The sequence below is a fragment of the Antedon mediterranea genome, chromosome 10 (genome assembly GCF_964355755.1).
Source record: "Antedon mediterranea chromosome 10, ecAntMedi1.1, whole genome shotgun sequence".
NCBI lineage: Eukaryota > Metazoa > Echinodermata > Crinoidea > Comatulida > Antedonidae > Antedon > Antedon mediterranea.
The window spans coordinates 24629466-24647802 of record NC_092679.1 but is presented as its reverse complement, the minus strand read 5'-3'; the positions used below and the strand labels follow the sequence as shown (position 1 = coordinate 24647802).

The window sequence follows — 18337 nt, the reverse complement described above, 5'->3', positions numbered from 1 at the left end:
ACACACTCTGTAAAAAAAACAAGAGTTCGATGAAGATTGGGGGCGTTTTTTTCTAAACCAACAAACACATGTCATACAGGAAAATCCAGGGTCCGGTGGTTGCGTTCAGTTGTTTTTCCCACTTTTTCAACGTACATATATTGAAAGTATTGTTAATAATATATATATAATATTTTAGGCTATTAGTATTGATGGAATGTGTAGGCTTACACCCTACGTTAGCTAGAAAGGCCTACATAGTATCTAGCCTAGTCTACTACTATTAGAGGTTTAGGCCTACTACTAGGCTAGCTAGCTAGGTAGTTTAGCTAGTAGTACTAGTACTAGTAGTAGTACTACTAGGCCTACTACAGTACTACCGTAGTACTAGGCCTACTACAGTACTAGTAGTAGTACTAGGCCTACTACTACTAGGCCAGGCTAGGCTAGGCCTAGGCTAGTAGTTAGATCCTATAGGCTAGATGATCTATTATACTATTATGTATGAGCAGGCAGGATGTAGCTAGTACCAGGTTTGGCTCTAGGCCTAGTAGGTGGGGACCATAATTAATTATTGGACACATTACATTGTCAATATAATAATATATTATTTTCTTTCTGTACGGTGGACAACAACATAATAAAGGAGCACAGTGACCAGTCCGGACTCCTTTTTGGCAATAAAAAAACAGGCGTTTAGATATATATAGACCCAACCAAAGACTACAGTAGAGAGACACCTTGCTTATTATGCAATTTGACAATGACTATGCGTAGATTCATATTGTGATTAATAATTTAAAGTTAAAATTGTTATTGGGCAAAATGTATGCTTTTAATATTTATCAGTGTATTTTTATTTATACTACTTTTTAAATAAATATATTATTGACATTCTATATTGAACTAGAAATTGACAAGTTTATTTTGTTTTATTTCAGAATAGATTTAGTTTGATTTAAACATTAGCAAGATGTGGGTGTTGATTTTAGCAGCAGCCTTTGTAGTTCACTTGTTAATTTGTCCGTTTACCAAAGTAGAAGAGAGTTTTAATCTTCAAGCCATGCATGATTTACTCTATCATACATCTAATATCACAGCAGTAAGTTATGTGTGATTTACTAAATTTATATAAAAGAAAAGACTAGAGTTAAGAAAAAACTTCTCAGAATCCTTTAATAACTTGATACTTAATATATTAATAATACCTGTGTTTTAACTAGTATTCAATTTCTATGCTAAAGTAAGACAAACATTTATTATTTTGTTTGTTTTGCCAGTACGATCATCATATGTTTCCTGGCGTTGTTCCAAGAACTTTCATTGGGCCATTGGTTGTTTCACTTTTGTCTGCCCCTTTTGTTGCATTTTTCTTTCTGATTGGAGCATCTAAAATCATATCACAGGTCATCGGTGAGTTAATGATGTTAGTTATTAACTATTATAACATACCTTATTGTATTCTTGCAATTTCATTGGTCTTACTTCTTTTTCTGATCCCTGAAACAGTTCTTATTTATTGTTACCATTTAAGTTATTGTAAATGTATGCTTTTTTTATTTCTTGAACTGTTTCTAAATAAATGTTGTTAAAGCATGAATTATGTCAAGCATAATTCTTTATAATAAAAATAACATTTTTTGTTTGTTTTCAGTTCGTTTCTTTCTTGGTTTCTGTGTACTTGTGGCATTCAACCAATTTGGTAAATCTATCAACAACAGATTTGGTAAAGAAGTTACTAAATATGTCATGCTTATTACAGCTACACAGTTCCACTTTGTCTTCTATATGACCAGACCTCTGCCGAATGTATTTGCTCTTGTTTTAGGTAAAAATGAATTTAAAAAGTGCACAATTATCTTTTAGTCCATTATTAATTGTACTGATATTTAGGTTGCCTATTGTTGAGTAAAGCCTTGTTTACACTATCAAATTTTATGTAACAAAAAAATGTGATGTGCCCTATGGGCATGATGATGTCATGTCACTGCCATACTTGGGCATATGACTACCACCTACCACATCAAAAGTTTGATAGTGTAGATAGAGCTTAATTTATCCTAAAAAATAAGTCCATCCTTATTATTCCGGCATAGGCTCATCTTCAGCCTCACCTTAAAAATATTTCCTCCTGTAATAGGCAATCCTTGTTAAGTCCTCCTGAGATTGAACCCCTCCATCCATGTATTAGGTAACCTTGTTTAAGACCAGCGTATTAATCATGTATAATCCTTATGTATGAAACCAATCATAACAATAAATGACACAGTATGAAATACAACATGTTTGATATCTAACTAAAATTTTTCAGTTTTAATAGCAATTAGTGGTTGGATTGATGGTAAACATGCCTTATTTATAAGTCTGTCAGCATTTGCTATCATCGTCTTTAGAGCTGAGCTAGCTATTCTGATGGGTCTAATGCTACTTATGGAACTTGTTAGTGGTAGACTTAACATTATAACACTTCTCATGTATGCAGCACCTGCTGGCCTCATTTGCTTGGGTTAGTGTAATGTGTTTTTTTTTCAAATGAATTTCTCATCTTCAATTATAAATTACATTGTGACTTTTTGTTATGCCCTGCATCGGAGAGGTGAAGAGGGGTGTTTCCCGAGAGAACCCCATACAGTAACTCTGTTTTCCCCTACTCCCTAATAGAGTTAAATGAAAATTAACATCTTGAAGTTCAATGGAAACTGTTTCTTAAAAGTGCAAAAATAGATGAGCTAGTGTTTAAAAAAATATTTGTTATTATTGATACATTTTATAATTGAATGTATTTATTTCTTTTTTTCTTTTCAGGTTTTACTATCTTCATTGACTCATACTTTTGGCAGAGATTCCTTTGGCCTGAGGGAGAAGTCCTGTGGTATAATATAATAATGAATAAAAGTTCTAACTGGGGTGTATCCTTCTGATGTTATTATTTCAAAACTGAATACTTCCAATATCAATTGATTGTGATTTCTAACGTTATTTTGTTTGATAAAATTGTTTAGACATCTCCATTTCTTTGGTATTTTTATTCGGCCATTCCAAGAGCACTTTCCAGTAGTCTGCTGCTTGTTCCTATTGGTGCGTATGTTGACTCTAGAATCAGGACTCTTCTTCTTCCAGCTGTTGGATTCATCTTTCTTTACTCGTTCCTTCCTCATAAAGAATTGCGTTTTATAATCTACGTATTTCCCTTACTCAATACAGCTGCAGCACGTGCCGTTTGCCATTTGTAAGTTGTTTTTTTTATTTATTTTTTAATAAGGTAAATAAGTAATACTGTATACGTCGACAAATTAAAAATCACATGTATAGGTTGTAATATACTATGTATGTATAGGTTGTAATATACTATGTATGTATAGGTTGTAATATACTATGTATGTATAGGTTGTAATATACTATGTATGTATAGGTTGTAATATACTATGTATGTATAGGTTGTAATATACTATGTATGTATAGGTTGTAATATACTATGTATGTATAGGTTGTAATATACTATGTATGTATAGGTTGTAATATACTATGTATGTATAGGTTGTAATATACTATGTATGTATAGGTTGTAATATACTATGTATGTATAGGTTGTAATATACTATGTATGTATAGGTTGTAATATACTATGTATGTATAGGTTGTAATATACTATGTATGTATAGGTTGTAATATGCTATGTATGTATAGGTTGTAATATACTATGTATGTATAGGTTGTAATATACTATGTATGTATAGGTTGTAATATACTATGTATGTATAGGTTGTAATATACTATGTATGTATAGGTTGTAATATACTATGTATGTATAGGTTGTAATATACTATTTGAAGGTTTGCATGGCAAAAATCAATATGTTGAGTTTGCTGTACACCACATACAACTGTCAGTTACTCAACCTTTTAGAACTACTGTACATACATGGTGTCGCAATATCATATACTGTTGTAAACATTTACTAATAATTCTAAGGCTCATGACCTTTGAACTGACACCTGCAGTATTGATTTATTACTAATATGTTAAGTAAACATTTATTTCTTTCAAAATCAGAATAATGATAAAAAACATTTCTTTCAATTTCTATTGAAAGTAATTCAGTGTCTAATTAGTTCGAATAATTATACGAAATTTGATCTTCTGATTGTTATATTTATAGTATTTCCTTTTCTTATTAAGTTTCAACAACAGAAAGAAATCTATACTAATGAGTTTGATTTCAATAGCAGTCATCGGCCATTTTGTTTTTAACCTAGCAACGACGTCAGGTTTTCTGTATTTATCATACAATAACTACCCTGGTGGAGACGCTATTACTAGGTTGCACCAACTTGTACCAAAAGAAGGTTAGCATGCTACTTTGTGGTCTTAACAAATATTGATTTTAGCATCTGAATTCATTGGCTTCATCAAATGATATTAACTACTGTTTTGTGCCGTTCACTATATTTGTTTTGTACTTATCTTTTGCAATTTCGAATCAATATTGATTTTATTAATTTTAATAACCAGAATGAGTTGTACACTACTACTTGGTTTAATTGCTTTTAAATCAGGACATCTATTCTCCAGTCAATTCTCATAACGTATCTAGCCGGATGAAATAATTGCTAAAGTAACATTAGCAAATATGAAATTGTATACCATTACAGATTGATTATTATTTATACAAGCATTTATGAACATCATGCAATTAATCTACTATGATATTTCAAACATTAAGATTCAGTTTATTTTGTTACTTGTTAAAACATTTATAAACTAAATTATTTCATTTTCCTTATTAGAAAACATACATGTTCATATTGATGTTGCAACAGCCCAGACAGGGGTGTCGAGATTTACACAACTAAATGACAACTGGATGTAAGTATTTATATTGCTAAATTTTCTAGAAGAAAATGATCTATATGTATAAATTATGTTTATTTTACAATTGGGGCACTGCAAACCCCAGCCAATCAATGATAAAATTAGCACAGGTTCTAGTCACTCTTTGTCCATGTAGTTCTGGTGATACAGTAGAACAAGTCTTCTTGGATAAGGACTTACAACTGGCTTGTGTGGGTTTACCCCAGCAGTGTGTTCTAGATCATTTTCAGCCCTAATTTATTTATACAGGACATATCTATAAGCTTTGTTTTCTTAGTTTCAGTACAAGTTATCCATTTTCATTTTCAGCTACAACAAAACAGAGGATCTATCACCAGGTGGAGCCGATATGATGTCGTACGATGTTCTCTGCATTGGCGCTGCTAGCGAGAATGCACCTGAACTTTCACCTTACACATCTTCACATTATATACTGGATCATGTCGAAGGTTATGCAGGAATTGACACTAAAGATTTCAAATCATTCCCTCAAGTTGTATTACAACCAAAGATTTTTATTTTAGAAAAAAAGAAATGTGCGGACTCATAATTTTGTTTACGGCAAATTGTATTTAAAGGTGCATACATTCACTAGTTATATTATCAGAATTAACAGAACATTTACTGTATTTTTATTTACAAACATCTAACAGTTAAATGGCTAATTACAGGATGCTTTGTTTTGCTGAATAAAACAACACTCCATTGTCTTAGGAGGAAAGCAATTTACTTTGGTCTTATGTTGTGATTTTTGTTACCATAAAAAACTCTTAATAAATGTGTTATTCACCATTCATACTTAAGTAGTCTGGGTTCCAGACAGAGTTTTTGACTTAATATTAGTTAAAAGATAAATATTTTGGCACATATGGTTTCATACGTGTACTACTTGAGCGTGTAAACATCGAAAAGCCCCGAAATAAATACAGACTTGGGGCACATGTTAGTGCTATATTCAGCGATGTGTTCACATGTTAGTGCTATATTCAGCGATGTGTTCACATGTCAGTGCTTATTCAGCGATGTGTTCACATGTCCGTGCGATATTCAGCGATGTGTTCACATGTTAGTGCTATATTTAGCGATGTGTTCACATGTCAGTGCTATATTCAGCAGCGTATATTCAGCAGCGATGTGTTCACATGTTAGTGCTATATTCAGCGATGTGTTCACATGTCAGTGCTATATTCTGCAGCGATGTGTTCACATGTCAGTGCTATATTCAGCGATGTGTTCACATGTTAGTGTTATATTCAGCGATGTGTTCACATGTTAGTGTTATATTTAGCGATGTGTTCACATGTCAGTGCTATATTATTCAGCAGCGTATATTCAGCAGCGATGTGTTCACATGTCAGTTCTATATTAAGCGATGTGTTCACATGTCAGTGCTATATGCAGCGATGTGTTCACATGTTAGTGCTATATTCAGCGATGTGTTCACATGTCAGTGCTATATTCTGCAGCGATGTGTTCACATGTCAGTGCTATATTCAGCGATGTGTTCACATGTTAGTGTTATATTCAGCGATGTGTTCACATGTTAGTGTTATATTCAGCGATGTGTTCACATGTTAGTGCTATATTCAGCGATGTGTTCACATGTTAGTGTTATATTCAGCGATGTGTTCACATGTTAGTGTTATATTCAGCGATGTGTTCACATGTTAGTGTTATATTCAGCGATGTGTTCACATGTTAGTGCTATTCGTTTTTTCGACTGAATTCATATCATTGAGGCGCTTCCGACGTCCAAGTTTGCGATTCCAAGCTTCTATTATCTGTAAAAGCCATCAATTATGATAATAGACACATCAGTTTCAGTTCTTACAATATTCGAACAGTGTATTAGTAAAATTAACAAATAGGCCTATATAAACTACAGGACATAATAAAGCATGACAATACAAGTTTTTCAATTCCACATTTAAAAATACATTTAGTTTACCTTCTTGTCCTGCAGACAATAAATGATGAAGATATAAACCCCTTGAAATGAGTTGCTGATGGCGAACAGGTACTGAAACAACACGTGTTCAGAATCGAATGCAAATATAGCAAACAACCAAGTAAGGCCAAATATAGGAATCAGAACTAGCATTCCCCGCAATGTCCTCCTATAAAAATAAACAGAAATTACATAGCTAAAACTAATACCGTAGTACTAGTAGTCATTGCTATGAACAATGAAATCGACTGTAAATAACTTAACCGTACATTCCGAGGTGATCGAACATAATAATACACTATACAGTAATTACACGATAACACTTATACAGTTACTGTAGTAGTAGGCCTAAATGAACAACGAAATCGACTATAATAACTTAACAACAGTACCATTCCGAGGTGATCGCAGTAATACCTCAGGACCATATTATTTCAATTCTTACAGTAGGGAGTGGAGTAGAAAGAGTTACAACCCTAACACTAGGTCAGGATTAAACAATATGTTTGGAAGGCATCCAAGCACATTAATAACCAGTAGACTACTCTATCTTACTTAATAACCAGTAGACTACTCTATCTTACTTAATAACCAGTAGACTACTCTATCTTACTTAATAACCAGTAGACAACTCTATCTTACTTAATAACCAGTAGACTACTCTATCTTACTTCATAACCAGTAGACTACTCTAGCACATTAATAACCAGTAGACTACTCTATCTTACTTAATAACCAGTAGACTACTCTATCTTACTTAATAACCAGTAGACTACTCTATCTTACTTAATAACCAGTAGACTACTCTATCTTACTTAATAACCAGTAGACTACTCTATCTTACTTAATAACCAGTAAACTACTCTATCTTACTTAATAACCAGTAGACTACTCTATCTTACTTAATAACCAGTAGACTACTATATCTTACTTAATAACCAGTAGACTACTCTATCTTACTTAATAACCAGTAGACTACTCTATCTTACTTAATGACCAGTAGACTACTCTATCTTACTTAATAACCAGTAGACTACTCTATCTTACTTAATAACCAGTAGACTACTCTATCTTACTTAATAACCAGTAGACTACTCTATCTTACTTCATAACCAGTAGACTACTCTATCTTACTTAATAACCAGTAGACTACTCTATCTTACTTAATAACCAGTAGACTACTCTATCTTACTTAATAACCAGTAGACTACTCTATCTTACTTAATAACCAGTAGACTACTCTATCTTACTTAATAACCAGTAGACTACTCTATCTTACTTAATAACCAGTAGACTACTCTATCTTACTTAATAACCAGTAGACTACTCTATCTTACTTAATAACCAGTAGACTACTCTATCTTACTTAATAACCAGTAGACTACTCTATCTTACTTAATAACCAGTAGACTACTCTATCTTACTTAATAACCAGTAGACTACTCTATCTTACTTCATAACCAGTAGACTACTCTATCTTACTTAATAACCAGTAGACTACTCTATCTTACTTAATAACCAGTAGACTACTCTATCTTACTTAATAACCAGTAGACTACTCTATCTTACTTAATAACCAGTAGACTACTCTATCTTACTTAATAACCAGTAGACTACTCTATCTTACTTCATCTGCTGGTTTTCTACTTTGTGTGCTTCTTTGACTGTTTTTGTTGCCGTGGATTGCTTCACTGGTTTTGACATTGATGTTGATTCCAATGGATGACTGGCCACTCTTCCTTTACTTCTTTCGTAAATTACTTTTACAGCTTTTAATGTCACCATAACATTAAACTGCCAATAAATTCATAAACAAATTTAAAACATTGTTCTTTCATTATTAAAATTATTAAAAAAGAAAACTAATAGTAAAAATTTTTTATAACACGTAGCACGCACATGTTAATCAATTTTGCTCATAGGATACATGTAATAACATTTATTATACTGTAAAACCTAAATGACTTCCTACCATTTGATTGGACGAGTATGGATCACATGGCGTGCAATAGTATGTACTATTTAACAATCGTCCAATAGTACATACATGTAAGGACATTTACTGTACTGAAGAGAAGAAAATATCTTTATGAAGAACGTGTCCGTAGACATTCAGGGGTAGGCTAATTATTATTAAACTGAAATAAACTTATTCAACTTACAATGAGGATAATGTACATTGGAACCAGAAATGCAAATATCGCCCCACTGCTGACGTCCAGCCAACAGCTAGAAATAAACAAGATCATTTACGACTGTATAATCACTCATAATAATTAAATAAAAACGTACATACATTATCATTGTCACAATACCTATTGTTCGTAATGTGACTGTACTTTCTGAACGATATACAGCGATTCGTTATTGTTACAGGAATTAACTTTATCATTTCATATTCATTTCATATAAAAAATTAAGATTGATTAATTTTCCATACAAAGAAATATCTATTACATAAACTATTTATAATGTAGCCTACAGGTGATTGTGTGCTGGCGGGGAAATAAGTTCAACAAACTTTAAGCTTATACACCAAAACAATCGTTTGCAGCCATTAAATCATTTATTTTGTATTACTGTTGTTTAATCAAATAAAGGCTTACATTCCATCTGTAGCATAATTGTCCGGTGAGAAAGAAATCGTTACTGCTACGATAATGGCGGGAATCGAATAGCAGACAATCAGATAATATTTCAGTCTATTCCATTTGCTTGTTGTCTTGCGAACCACTTTATCTAGTATGTAGACTGCTTCAGCCGCCATCCATGTAAACATACACAATAAGAAGTAATGAAGCAGTATAGCAATTACACGACAACTATCCTGAAATTAGTGACAATGTTGTTATTTTATTATGCAGTTACCGTACCAATAACTAAATCATTACCATTTAATGGGACATAAGTCGCTACAATAAACATACCCTAAAAATGGTAAATATCTACGTCCCTTAGAAAGACCTTTTATCATTTTTCTAACTAAATATCACACTTTTGTACGAACAGAATAAATGTTAGTTTTACCATAGATATCGATTTGTTTCATTTTAAAGTAGTGTTATTGCTTTAATTAAGTAGTGACGTCGGTGATGTTATTCTATAATAATAATGTCTAGTTATGATTTATTGTTAATTATTGGTAAACTTTCAATACAGTATTTGATAAGCAAATTTAAATTTAGTAGCAACGGAACTTGATATTAAAGTATTAAGATATATTGACATATCATCAGGGTCCACTAATTACTTTAATATCTTATAATATAGAAAAACGTTGAGATATGCTATTATGTTTATTTCGAACTTTTCTAGTACAATTTTTTAATTTGCAATACCATAATAAAACGTATGTTTTGATACTAATTGAACATTTTCTAAGACGGTACATTATTAACTGATAATGGCACTAAGTTTATGAAACATTTGTAACACTATACCTCGTGTTCAGTTTTATCGGCACCAAAAACAAACAATGCATTAAAGACAACCATGCATGCAACCAGGTTCTTATGGATGTTATTCCTAAGGCAGTTCCACAATTCCCTTTAATAAAAGAAAGAAGACATTATTAATGTTACATATTCTATCAACCTAAAAATAATCGATATATTTCCTGTAGCGGACTAAAATATTGGTACTGGACGTGTGTTGGTTTGACGTATAGAATGGGGTGATAAGTTCAGCGATTTAGAGCTAGCTATACAAGTTTAATCAGACACATCACGAAGTAGCAACAGTTGTACGGTATTGTACGATACAGAAATCATAGACTAAATAATTTTTTGATGGAATTCTCTATTGCTCCTTATATAGAATATGTGGTAGGCCTACATCATTTTGTTTTGTTGAAAGCAGATTTGCTTTCCAGATGTACCCTGTGAACTTCCTAATCTAACGCCAATAATCAGGAGAAAGAATAAGTATGGCAAAATTACCAGAGAAAAATGTACACAAACAACGTGATTAACAAAGCAACCAATGAAATTGAAAGACCAACCAGTGTGATGTACTTCAGGATGTTTTCATGCACACCCTCGACCTATTAAGTCAATGAAAAATAATTATCTATACTGCTATGCCTACCAGAGAAAATTTAGGCGCTAATAAAAAACGGAGCACCGCTGACCAAGCGTATTATATTACTGCTCAGAAAGAAACCGCGAGTGACCAGTTGCATTTAGCCTTATATAATGATTACGACTCACCACGATTTGTTTTTAAATTAATTTCTTTTATGATGCTTATTGTCCGACGACCACAATGATATAAGTTTATTAGTTTTATTGATGTAGGCTATCATTGAAAAATGATTAATGACGGAATATTAACAAAATAAAGTTATGAAAAATTGATTCAGGGATATTAAATTAAGTCATCATTCGTCAAATGATGTGCGTTATTTTGTTAATGTCAGTATGAATTTCATTTGGGGGAGGGGGTTGACGCACACAATACATCCAATTGTTAATATCAAGTTCCGTTGCTACTAAATTTAAATTTGCTTATCAAATACTGTATTGAAAGTTTACCAATGATTAACAATAAATCAGAACTAGAAGGTCTCACAACATTTTATGCAAATTCAACAGGAGTATCGTAGTAGTGTTTAAAATGTTAATATATGTATGTTTTCCTATTTGAAATAGACCTGAAACATAGGCATGATAATAAAATACCAATCTAATTATAAAAAAGCACAATTAATATAATGGTTTTAGGACTATAAAATATAAAATAACTTCCAAACCTCGTTTTCAGTAACTTGAACAAGCAACGCAAAATTGGTAGTATGAGTGCACTGGCATGACGTCACATTATTTTCAGCGTCATTGTGAGTGGCACATCCGTATGTCGAGAAAGACCTAGAAACAACGAGCAAAGATTAATAAAAAGGCATGACGTCACATTATTTTCAGCGTCATTGTGAGTGGCACATCCGTATGTCGAGAAAGACCTAGAAACGACGAGCAAAGATTAATAAAAAGTAGCATTTCATTTTGTTTCTTTAAAAGCTCTTTGATATGCTTAACGATTGTAGTAGTGATATGACATCATCATGTCCATATAATTTGATATGCTTAACGATTGTAGTAGTGATATGACATCATCATGTCCATATATTTTTGTCACAGAGCTTTAGACTAGACGGTTTTTACTGATATTTATTTCACATCAAATTAAAATTATACATTTTTCAGGTAATACGGTATAACTACTAAATACAAATTAATTTGAGTATTTGAATATTAATCTTGTAAAACTACAAACCTGTGAATGTCGTCCCAAAAGGTGCAAATTAGCTGCGCATCTTCAGTTTCATTCAACTCCAAATTTAACAAGTACTGAAATTTAAATGTAATTTAAAAACGTGTTATGAAACAGTAGAGCTCTTTGTATAAGGTTTAACAACGTTTGCTTATTGTTCCATGAGTTTTAACAAGTTTGTTTTCCTAAGTAACTTCAATGTTGGTAATATTAACTCATTTAGAGTGTGTTTTAATCACGCTGGTAGAGAGACGCAACACAATCACGTAACGCAACTGATCTGAATAGGAATGAATGCAACAAGTGTGGATGATGCTAATAATAATGTATATATAAATATGCATGAATACTAACCTCACCCGAATGCTTAAATGTGTGTGTGACATTAGTTGAAACTGAAGAGTAGCCAACACCGTCATAAACAGTGTAACTGTATATTCCACTGTAAAGAGTAGCGTTACCGCCCCTGTAAAAGTTTAATGTTATAGTTAATATACATTTAACAAAAAAAAAAAAAAATCATCATCATTTGGAGTGTCGTATTCTAATCAATCATATAATCGTTATCAAACGATTATTTTCTACGGAAGAAACACTACTATTTAGTATGACCTATGACCTTATAAATCATATTTCTTTGAGCAGCGCTACAAATCGCAATCTTACTCTATAATATTAACCACTGATCCACTTTCTTCTTCCGTCTTCGAGTACACCGAATAGATGACAATATCTGTGTTATATAAAAATAATAGCAAAGTTATGTACCAATTTGGCATACACCTCTTTTAAAGTATAAAACACTCAACAAAATATCATGAATTGAATTTTTGAAGTTTTTTTATTATAATCTATGCCAGGTGTAGAGCCTACAGTAAGATTTCTGTTGTGACAACAAGAAATAACGTGACAATAAGAAATAATTACCGCTGTAGTTTGTAGTTATGTTGGTTTTAATCCGTAAAATACTGGTTAGCTGCGTTGATTCCGGTATGATCAATGTGGTTGATATAGACTGTCCACTAACACCACTGAAAGCAATAATGCTTCCAACTAGCAAGAAAAAATCAACTTGTCTAAACAAATTCTACCATAGATTGATATCCCACATCCGATTCTCCACCAGATTCTTCCTTAGGAATCTACTGTAGTTACTGCAGTAACGACATTTTTTTACTGAAAAAAGTTTTTTTGTGTGTGTTCTTATAGGCCTAGAAGTTTATGAGACAGCAATAAACGTTATTTATGATTATCATAAAGTATATTAAAATCTACCCTTGAAATCGATCATTTTTATAACATTGAAATTTCAAAAGGTAATAAAGGGTTGTTCATGATCAACATCTTAAACCAGACTGCACGCGACAAAGAGGAAATTACTATACGGTCAACAACTTTACTAGACAGCATGATGTCGAAAAATTTCCGTATTTCTTTTTATCTGGAGGAATCCATCTATAACATCAATTTCAAAATTAAGATATTATGTTTACAACTTACCTGACACATCAGATGAAATTTCTATCGATGTTGTTTGATCATCGTTGTTTGAAAATTCTACAACAAGCGTCTGTTCCTGTGAATTTAAATCCTGTATGTGAACTTCTAGGTCGTTGTTCTGTACAATAAGAACAAATTATTATTATTATGGCAAAACATATTTGTTTATGTCATTATATCATTTTTGTCATGATTGTTGACATGAATTATTTGTCATCTTTAGTTTTAACGACAAACAAAGCTGTACTTTCGTATCAAGACAAGATACATCTTTACCAACATTATTCACTTACGTTTTTAGTAGTGGTAACAGTAGTAGTAGTTGTAGTAGTAATGCTACTAGTAGTATGCCTATCAGTAGTGGTAATTGCTGACACACTATCAGTATTTTCTACTGAGAAATAATTTGGGTTTTCAGAGGTTTCTGAAGTCATCGTAGTTTCTGTAAATAAATATTAGGGACTTTTAGATTGAGTGAACGTCCACACGGCGGTCACGTCTATACATGGGTCGTAGTCGACTGTTCCCATCGACAGATACAACTTTTAGATTAAGTGGACATTTACATTTAACTGAAAATCACTTTTCTACATTGTCAGAAAATCATCAAAATCTGTTATCACATTTAAAACTAAACTCAAAACTCATCTCTTCAGAGAAGCATAATCGCACGCTACTACTTGCACAGATCTTGGAAAACACAGCGCTTTGAAACCTTTGTCTCTTGCGCTTTATAAATGTTATTTATTATTATTATTATTCTCCGCAATGATTTTGTAAACTTTTACAGTGTTATGACGTCATACGTGCACTTGTATTGATGTCAGAGAGACCGAACGGCAAAATGCCACTGAACAAGTTCTCAACATTGGCAGTCGACGTACGTGCCAGTCGACTTGCGCATGGGCATATCATAAAACTGACGTCATTGGGGTAGCAGCCGACATAGTGGACACGCAGCGCAAGTCTAAAATTCCCTACCTGCTGTTGAGCGAGATCCAACTTCAGATTCGGTCTGTAGCCAAGTAAAGTCGGCACTTGTCTCAAATTCATCCTCAGGTGAGGACGTAAATTCATCTATTGATGTGTATTCGTCACTCTCTACAACATCTACTTCGTCTGTGACCGTTACAATCTCTACATCTTGATAACTGTTCTCTCCATCGGTTGTCAAGAGGTCAAGAGGTGTCGGGGTTTCAATTACGTCTGTTGTCATTCCAAGAGTTGTCGGATCTGTAAAAATGAAAGTAAATTACCCAGTTTTCTTTAATGATTAAAGAGGAACTCATCGATTACAAAAAATGAGAGCAGAGGCATGTGTAGGGTTGCCGTTCCCCACCATAGTTAATGAGTATGAACGGTAATTTATATAATAAGGTGTCAAAAGAAGTTAAGTACTATCTAAAGTGGTGGGGTCAAGAAATAAATGCGATCGTAGCTATTTATATTTTTAAACTCACCAGATTTCTCACAGATATATCCAAGAACAGCAGATTCTTTCTCTTCTTTCTTTAAGTCAAATATTTTGCTGCTTTCTCCATCAAATGTTACATATACCCCTGCATTTTGTGCGTCACCTATATTCGGTTCTCCTCCATCGGCCCAATTAAGGACAGTTCCAATTGGAGTTCCACTTTCACCCGAGGACCATTTCCAACTAGCAGCGCTTGTTCTTGGTAAATCCGCGTCACGTTTTAAGCCTATGAAAAAGTTATTTGTACATGGTGTGGTCAATTTCTCCGCTTCCACCTTTACAGATTCGAGTTCATCTTGTGTGTTGAAACTCACTAGATTACCTCCGTTATTATTACACATTTGTTCCACCTCTGTCCATGATTTATAATCATCAACAGGATGACCAATAACAATACAGGTGAAAGTATAGCAAGAAGATCCAAACATAACGTCACAACAGTCGACACGATCTTGTGAGCAAATTATTTTAAATACCAAATTAATACATTTGTTATCAGGAACATGAATAACGCTATAATGACAATTTAAACATTAGTATAGGCCTATAGTATTATCAGTTACGCCTTGGGGTTAAACACAAATGTACCTACACACATATATAACATATTAGTATAGTAAAAATCAATGAGACAATTATGAGCAGTTTACAGCACAACATCGACCAAAATACGACATACACTATCATTATCATCATTTTTTCTTTGTAGGAAAATCTGTACGCTCTAATTTTACATTATTATAGTAATTATAAACAATTAAGGTATATTAGTTCTGGAAAGAACTGTTCAGTTTTCGACGTTTCGATCAATATGCTTTGATCGTCCTTAAAGCTTGGTTCCCACTAGAACGTAACGCAAGGACGTAAACGCAACGCAAACGTTTTAACCAATGACAAGCGAAGTTATAGACAGTTAGCAATCACAAGCGAATAAGCCATCGCTTGTGATTGGTCAATTCACTTGCGTTGCGTTACGTCCTTGCGTTGCGTTGCTAGTGGGAACCACGCTTAACTCCCTTCTCCTCCCCTCCTCACTCCTGAGGACGATCAAAGCATATTTCAGAACTAATATACATTGTGTACTGCAAACTTTATATCAACATTTGAATTCGCCATTAAAACCTTCAAATAAAATATAAATTATAAACAAAACAATAAATATAAATCTGATAGATCAACTTACGAATATAATTATAGACAGATAACATCACAATGACGCGTAGGAGCGTGTTCGAGTATAATCGCTCCATCGTTTACCGTATCTTCTTTAAACGAATTCGTAAAAGTTTACCGTTTTTTTTAAGTATTCGTAAACGTTTACCGCATCTTCTTTAAACGTATTCGTAACCGGTTATGGTTTTCTTTAAACGTATTCGAGGATAATCGCTCCTTCCTCGTTTACCGTATCTTCTTTCTGATATTGATCAGACGATACCAGAAGATAAAAGATCAGACGACTCACTTTTATCAAATACAAGAGCCATTTGATTGGCTTACGAAATAACGGCTATGACGTAAGTGGGATGAAGTATCTAAATTTGATTAGTCCGACAACAAGTATTCAAACTATGTGTAGGCCTTCTTCCAAAAATTAAATACGTTTCTCATTTGTATAGAATAGGCCTAAACCAAGAAAATCTGAATATGTAGGATTGCAGTGTAAATATAAGTATGTTGAGAGTAAATAAATACATGTTTAGACTTTCACTTTTGTCTCAGTGATAGCAAACATACTTTTAATTTACATACGATTAAATTTCAATTTATTTATTCAATCGTTTCCACTAGCGACGCAATGCAACGCAACCGACGCAAACGTATGCCCTTCCAATAATTGTGTTTTCCCCCGTCTGCGTAAACCTGCTTGTTGCGCGTCAACGTATCATGCCAGCCATAGACATTGACCTGGTTTACCACGCGTAGGCCTACTTTTGAGTACGACTGTACTATATTTTCCGATCCAGTGTTCTTTTGCCTTGCGTCGTTGCGTTCCCGTAGCGATGTTCTGCAGCACTGTCATTTTGATTACGCAATACAGCACTTTGCGTCGATACGTAGCTGCGTTGCGTTCATAGTGGGAACCACGCATAAAAAATGGATAGAAGAATAAAACAATAACAAATATTACAAAATACAATGAATTGTCGAAACATTTTTTTTATTGCTACAAAACACAAAATATATATGGTAAAAGAGAGTCTTTGAACCGCGGACGTTCGTTTTAACCATTTTGTTTTTATTTAAATGTACGTCATGGTTATATTTACGTTTTAAATATAACTGTATTTTGCTTAAGCTCTGGAAAACAACTTTTCATTTTATAAATTGAATCTTGAAACCTTGGATGGATAAATAAAATCTCATGGGTAGTGGAATATTGAATTGCATTTTCGCGACATAATTAAATGGGAAAGCTAGATCAATATAAGACACAAGATAACATAAACTTATTATTATTATATCGGGACTACCCAGAATTGGATATTATTAAAAATTAATTGACTGGCAATCGTTTTGAATTAGTGTATTAAATCAGATTATTGGAACGATTGAAAATAATGACTGGACGTTGGCATGGAAACAATTTTTGTTTTTTTAGCTCATCGTGATTTTTATGAAAATTGGCCTATAGGCATTTCTCAGGTAGAGTAATCGAGTATAGTAAGGCTAATACAAACAAGGTCATATACATGACTGCAGTCGCGCGTGCTCAAGTTAGTGTTAGTGAGCTGTAGAGTCGCGTTGCACGCACGTCACTAATTATACATCGTAGGCATTTACAATAATCGAGTCGACTGTAATAAAATAGGCTGATCCTCGGCGATATTTGGTATACTATATTCAATTAATAGATTTTATAAACCGTCATACTTTACTTAGCAATCCATACAATAACAAGTAAAAACATAAGTCATATAATAAAACATCAAAACACCAAGAATCCCTAAACCGCATACAGAAAACACCAAGAGTCCCTAAACCGCATACAGAAAACACCAAGAGTCCCTAAACAGCATACAGAAAACACCAAGAGTCCCTAAACCGCAATACAGAAAACATCAAGAGTCCCTAAACCGCATACAGAAAACACCAAGAGTCCCTAAACAGCATACAGAAAACACCAAGAGTCCCTAAACAGCATACAGAAAACACCAAGAGTCCCTAAACCGCATACAGAAAACACCAAGAGTCCCTAAACAGCATACAGAAAACACCAAGAGTCCCTAAACCGCATACAGAAAACATCAAGAGTCCCTAAACCGCATACAGAAAACACCAAGAGTCCCTAAACAGCA

At 33.3% G+C, this 18337-nt stretch overlaps 2 protein-coding genes across 3 annotated transcripts; one reads left to right on the top strand and one right to left on the bottom strand.

Annotated features, from left to right (window-relative positions):
- Nucleotides 1–57: 57 nt before the first annotated feature.
- Nucleotides 58–5580, top strand: LOC140060685 (dol-P-Man:Man(7)GlcNAc(2)-PP-Dol alpha-1,6-mannosyltransferase-like). Of its 2 annotated transcripts, none has more exons than XM_072106996.1 (10): nt 58–131; nt 921–1081; nt 1260–1392; nt 1634–1807; nt 2291–2485; nt 2785–2888; nt 2982–3208; nt 4159–4325; nt 4767–4845; nt 5161–5580. In XM_072106996.1, the coding sequence occupies exons 2-10, from the start codon at nt 953–955 to the stop codon at nt 5399–5401; spliced, it is 1449 nt and encodes a 482-aa protein (XP_071963097.1). In that variant the 5' UTR covers nt 58–131; nt 921–952; the 3' UTR covers nt 5402–5580. The 2 variants fall into 2 exon arrangements, with proteins under 2 accessions (XP_071963097.1, XP_071963098.1); XM_072106997.1 differs by having other exon boundaries at nt 69–146.
- A 962-nt stretch (nt 5581–6542) lies between these two features.
- LOC140061344 (uncharacterized) lies at nt 6543–16372 on the bottom strand. Its single transcript, XM_072107853.1, has 16 exons — nt 16225–16372; nt 15028–15492; nt 14549–14800; nt 13861–14009; nt 13568–13685; nt 12995–13120; nt 12734–12800; nt 12422–12533; nt 12071–12144; nt 11616–11756; nt 10240–10345; nt 9406–9626; nt 8962–9028; nt 8427–8593; nt 6800–6968; nt 6543–6632 (listed from the first exon to the last, which is right to left on the bottom strand). Exons 1-16 carry the CDS (start codon nt 16289–16291, stop codon nt 6543–6545), a joined length of 2391 nt encoding a protein of 796 aa, XP_071963954.1. The 5' UTR covers nt 16292–16372.
- Between the last annotated feature and the right edge of the window lie 1965 nt (nt 16373–18337).

Bases quoted from the DNA above. Each gene is read 5' to 3' on its own strand.
- LOC140061344 (XM_072107853.1), bottom strand. From the start codon at position 16,291: ATGGAGCGATTATACTCGAACACGCTCCTACGCGTCATTGTGATGTTA. The intron at 15,493-16,224 runs GTAAGTTGATCT...TTTGCTCACAAG, and splicing joins ATCTGTCTATAATTATATTC to ATCGTGTCGACTGTTGTGAC. The intron at 13,121-13,567 runs GTAAGTTGTAAA...TTTTCTTGCTAG, and splicing joins AATTTCATCTGATGTGTCAG to TTGGAAGCATTATTGCTTTC.
- LOC140060685 (XM_072106996.1), top strand. From the start codon at position 953: ATGTGGGTGTTGATTTTAGCAGCAGCCTTTGTAGTTCACTTGTTAATT. The intron at 1,808-2,290 runs GTAAAAATGAAT...AAAATTTTTCAG, and splicing joins TGTATTTGCTCTTGTTTTAG to TTTTAATAGCAATTAGTGGT. The intron at 4,326-4,766 runs GTTAGCATGCTA...TTTCCTTATTAG, and splicing joins CCAACTTGTACCAAAAGAAG to AAAACATACATGTTCATATT.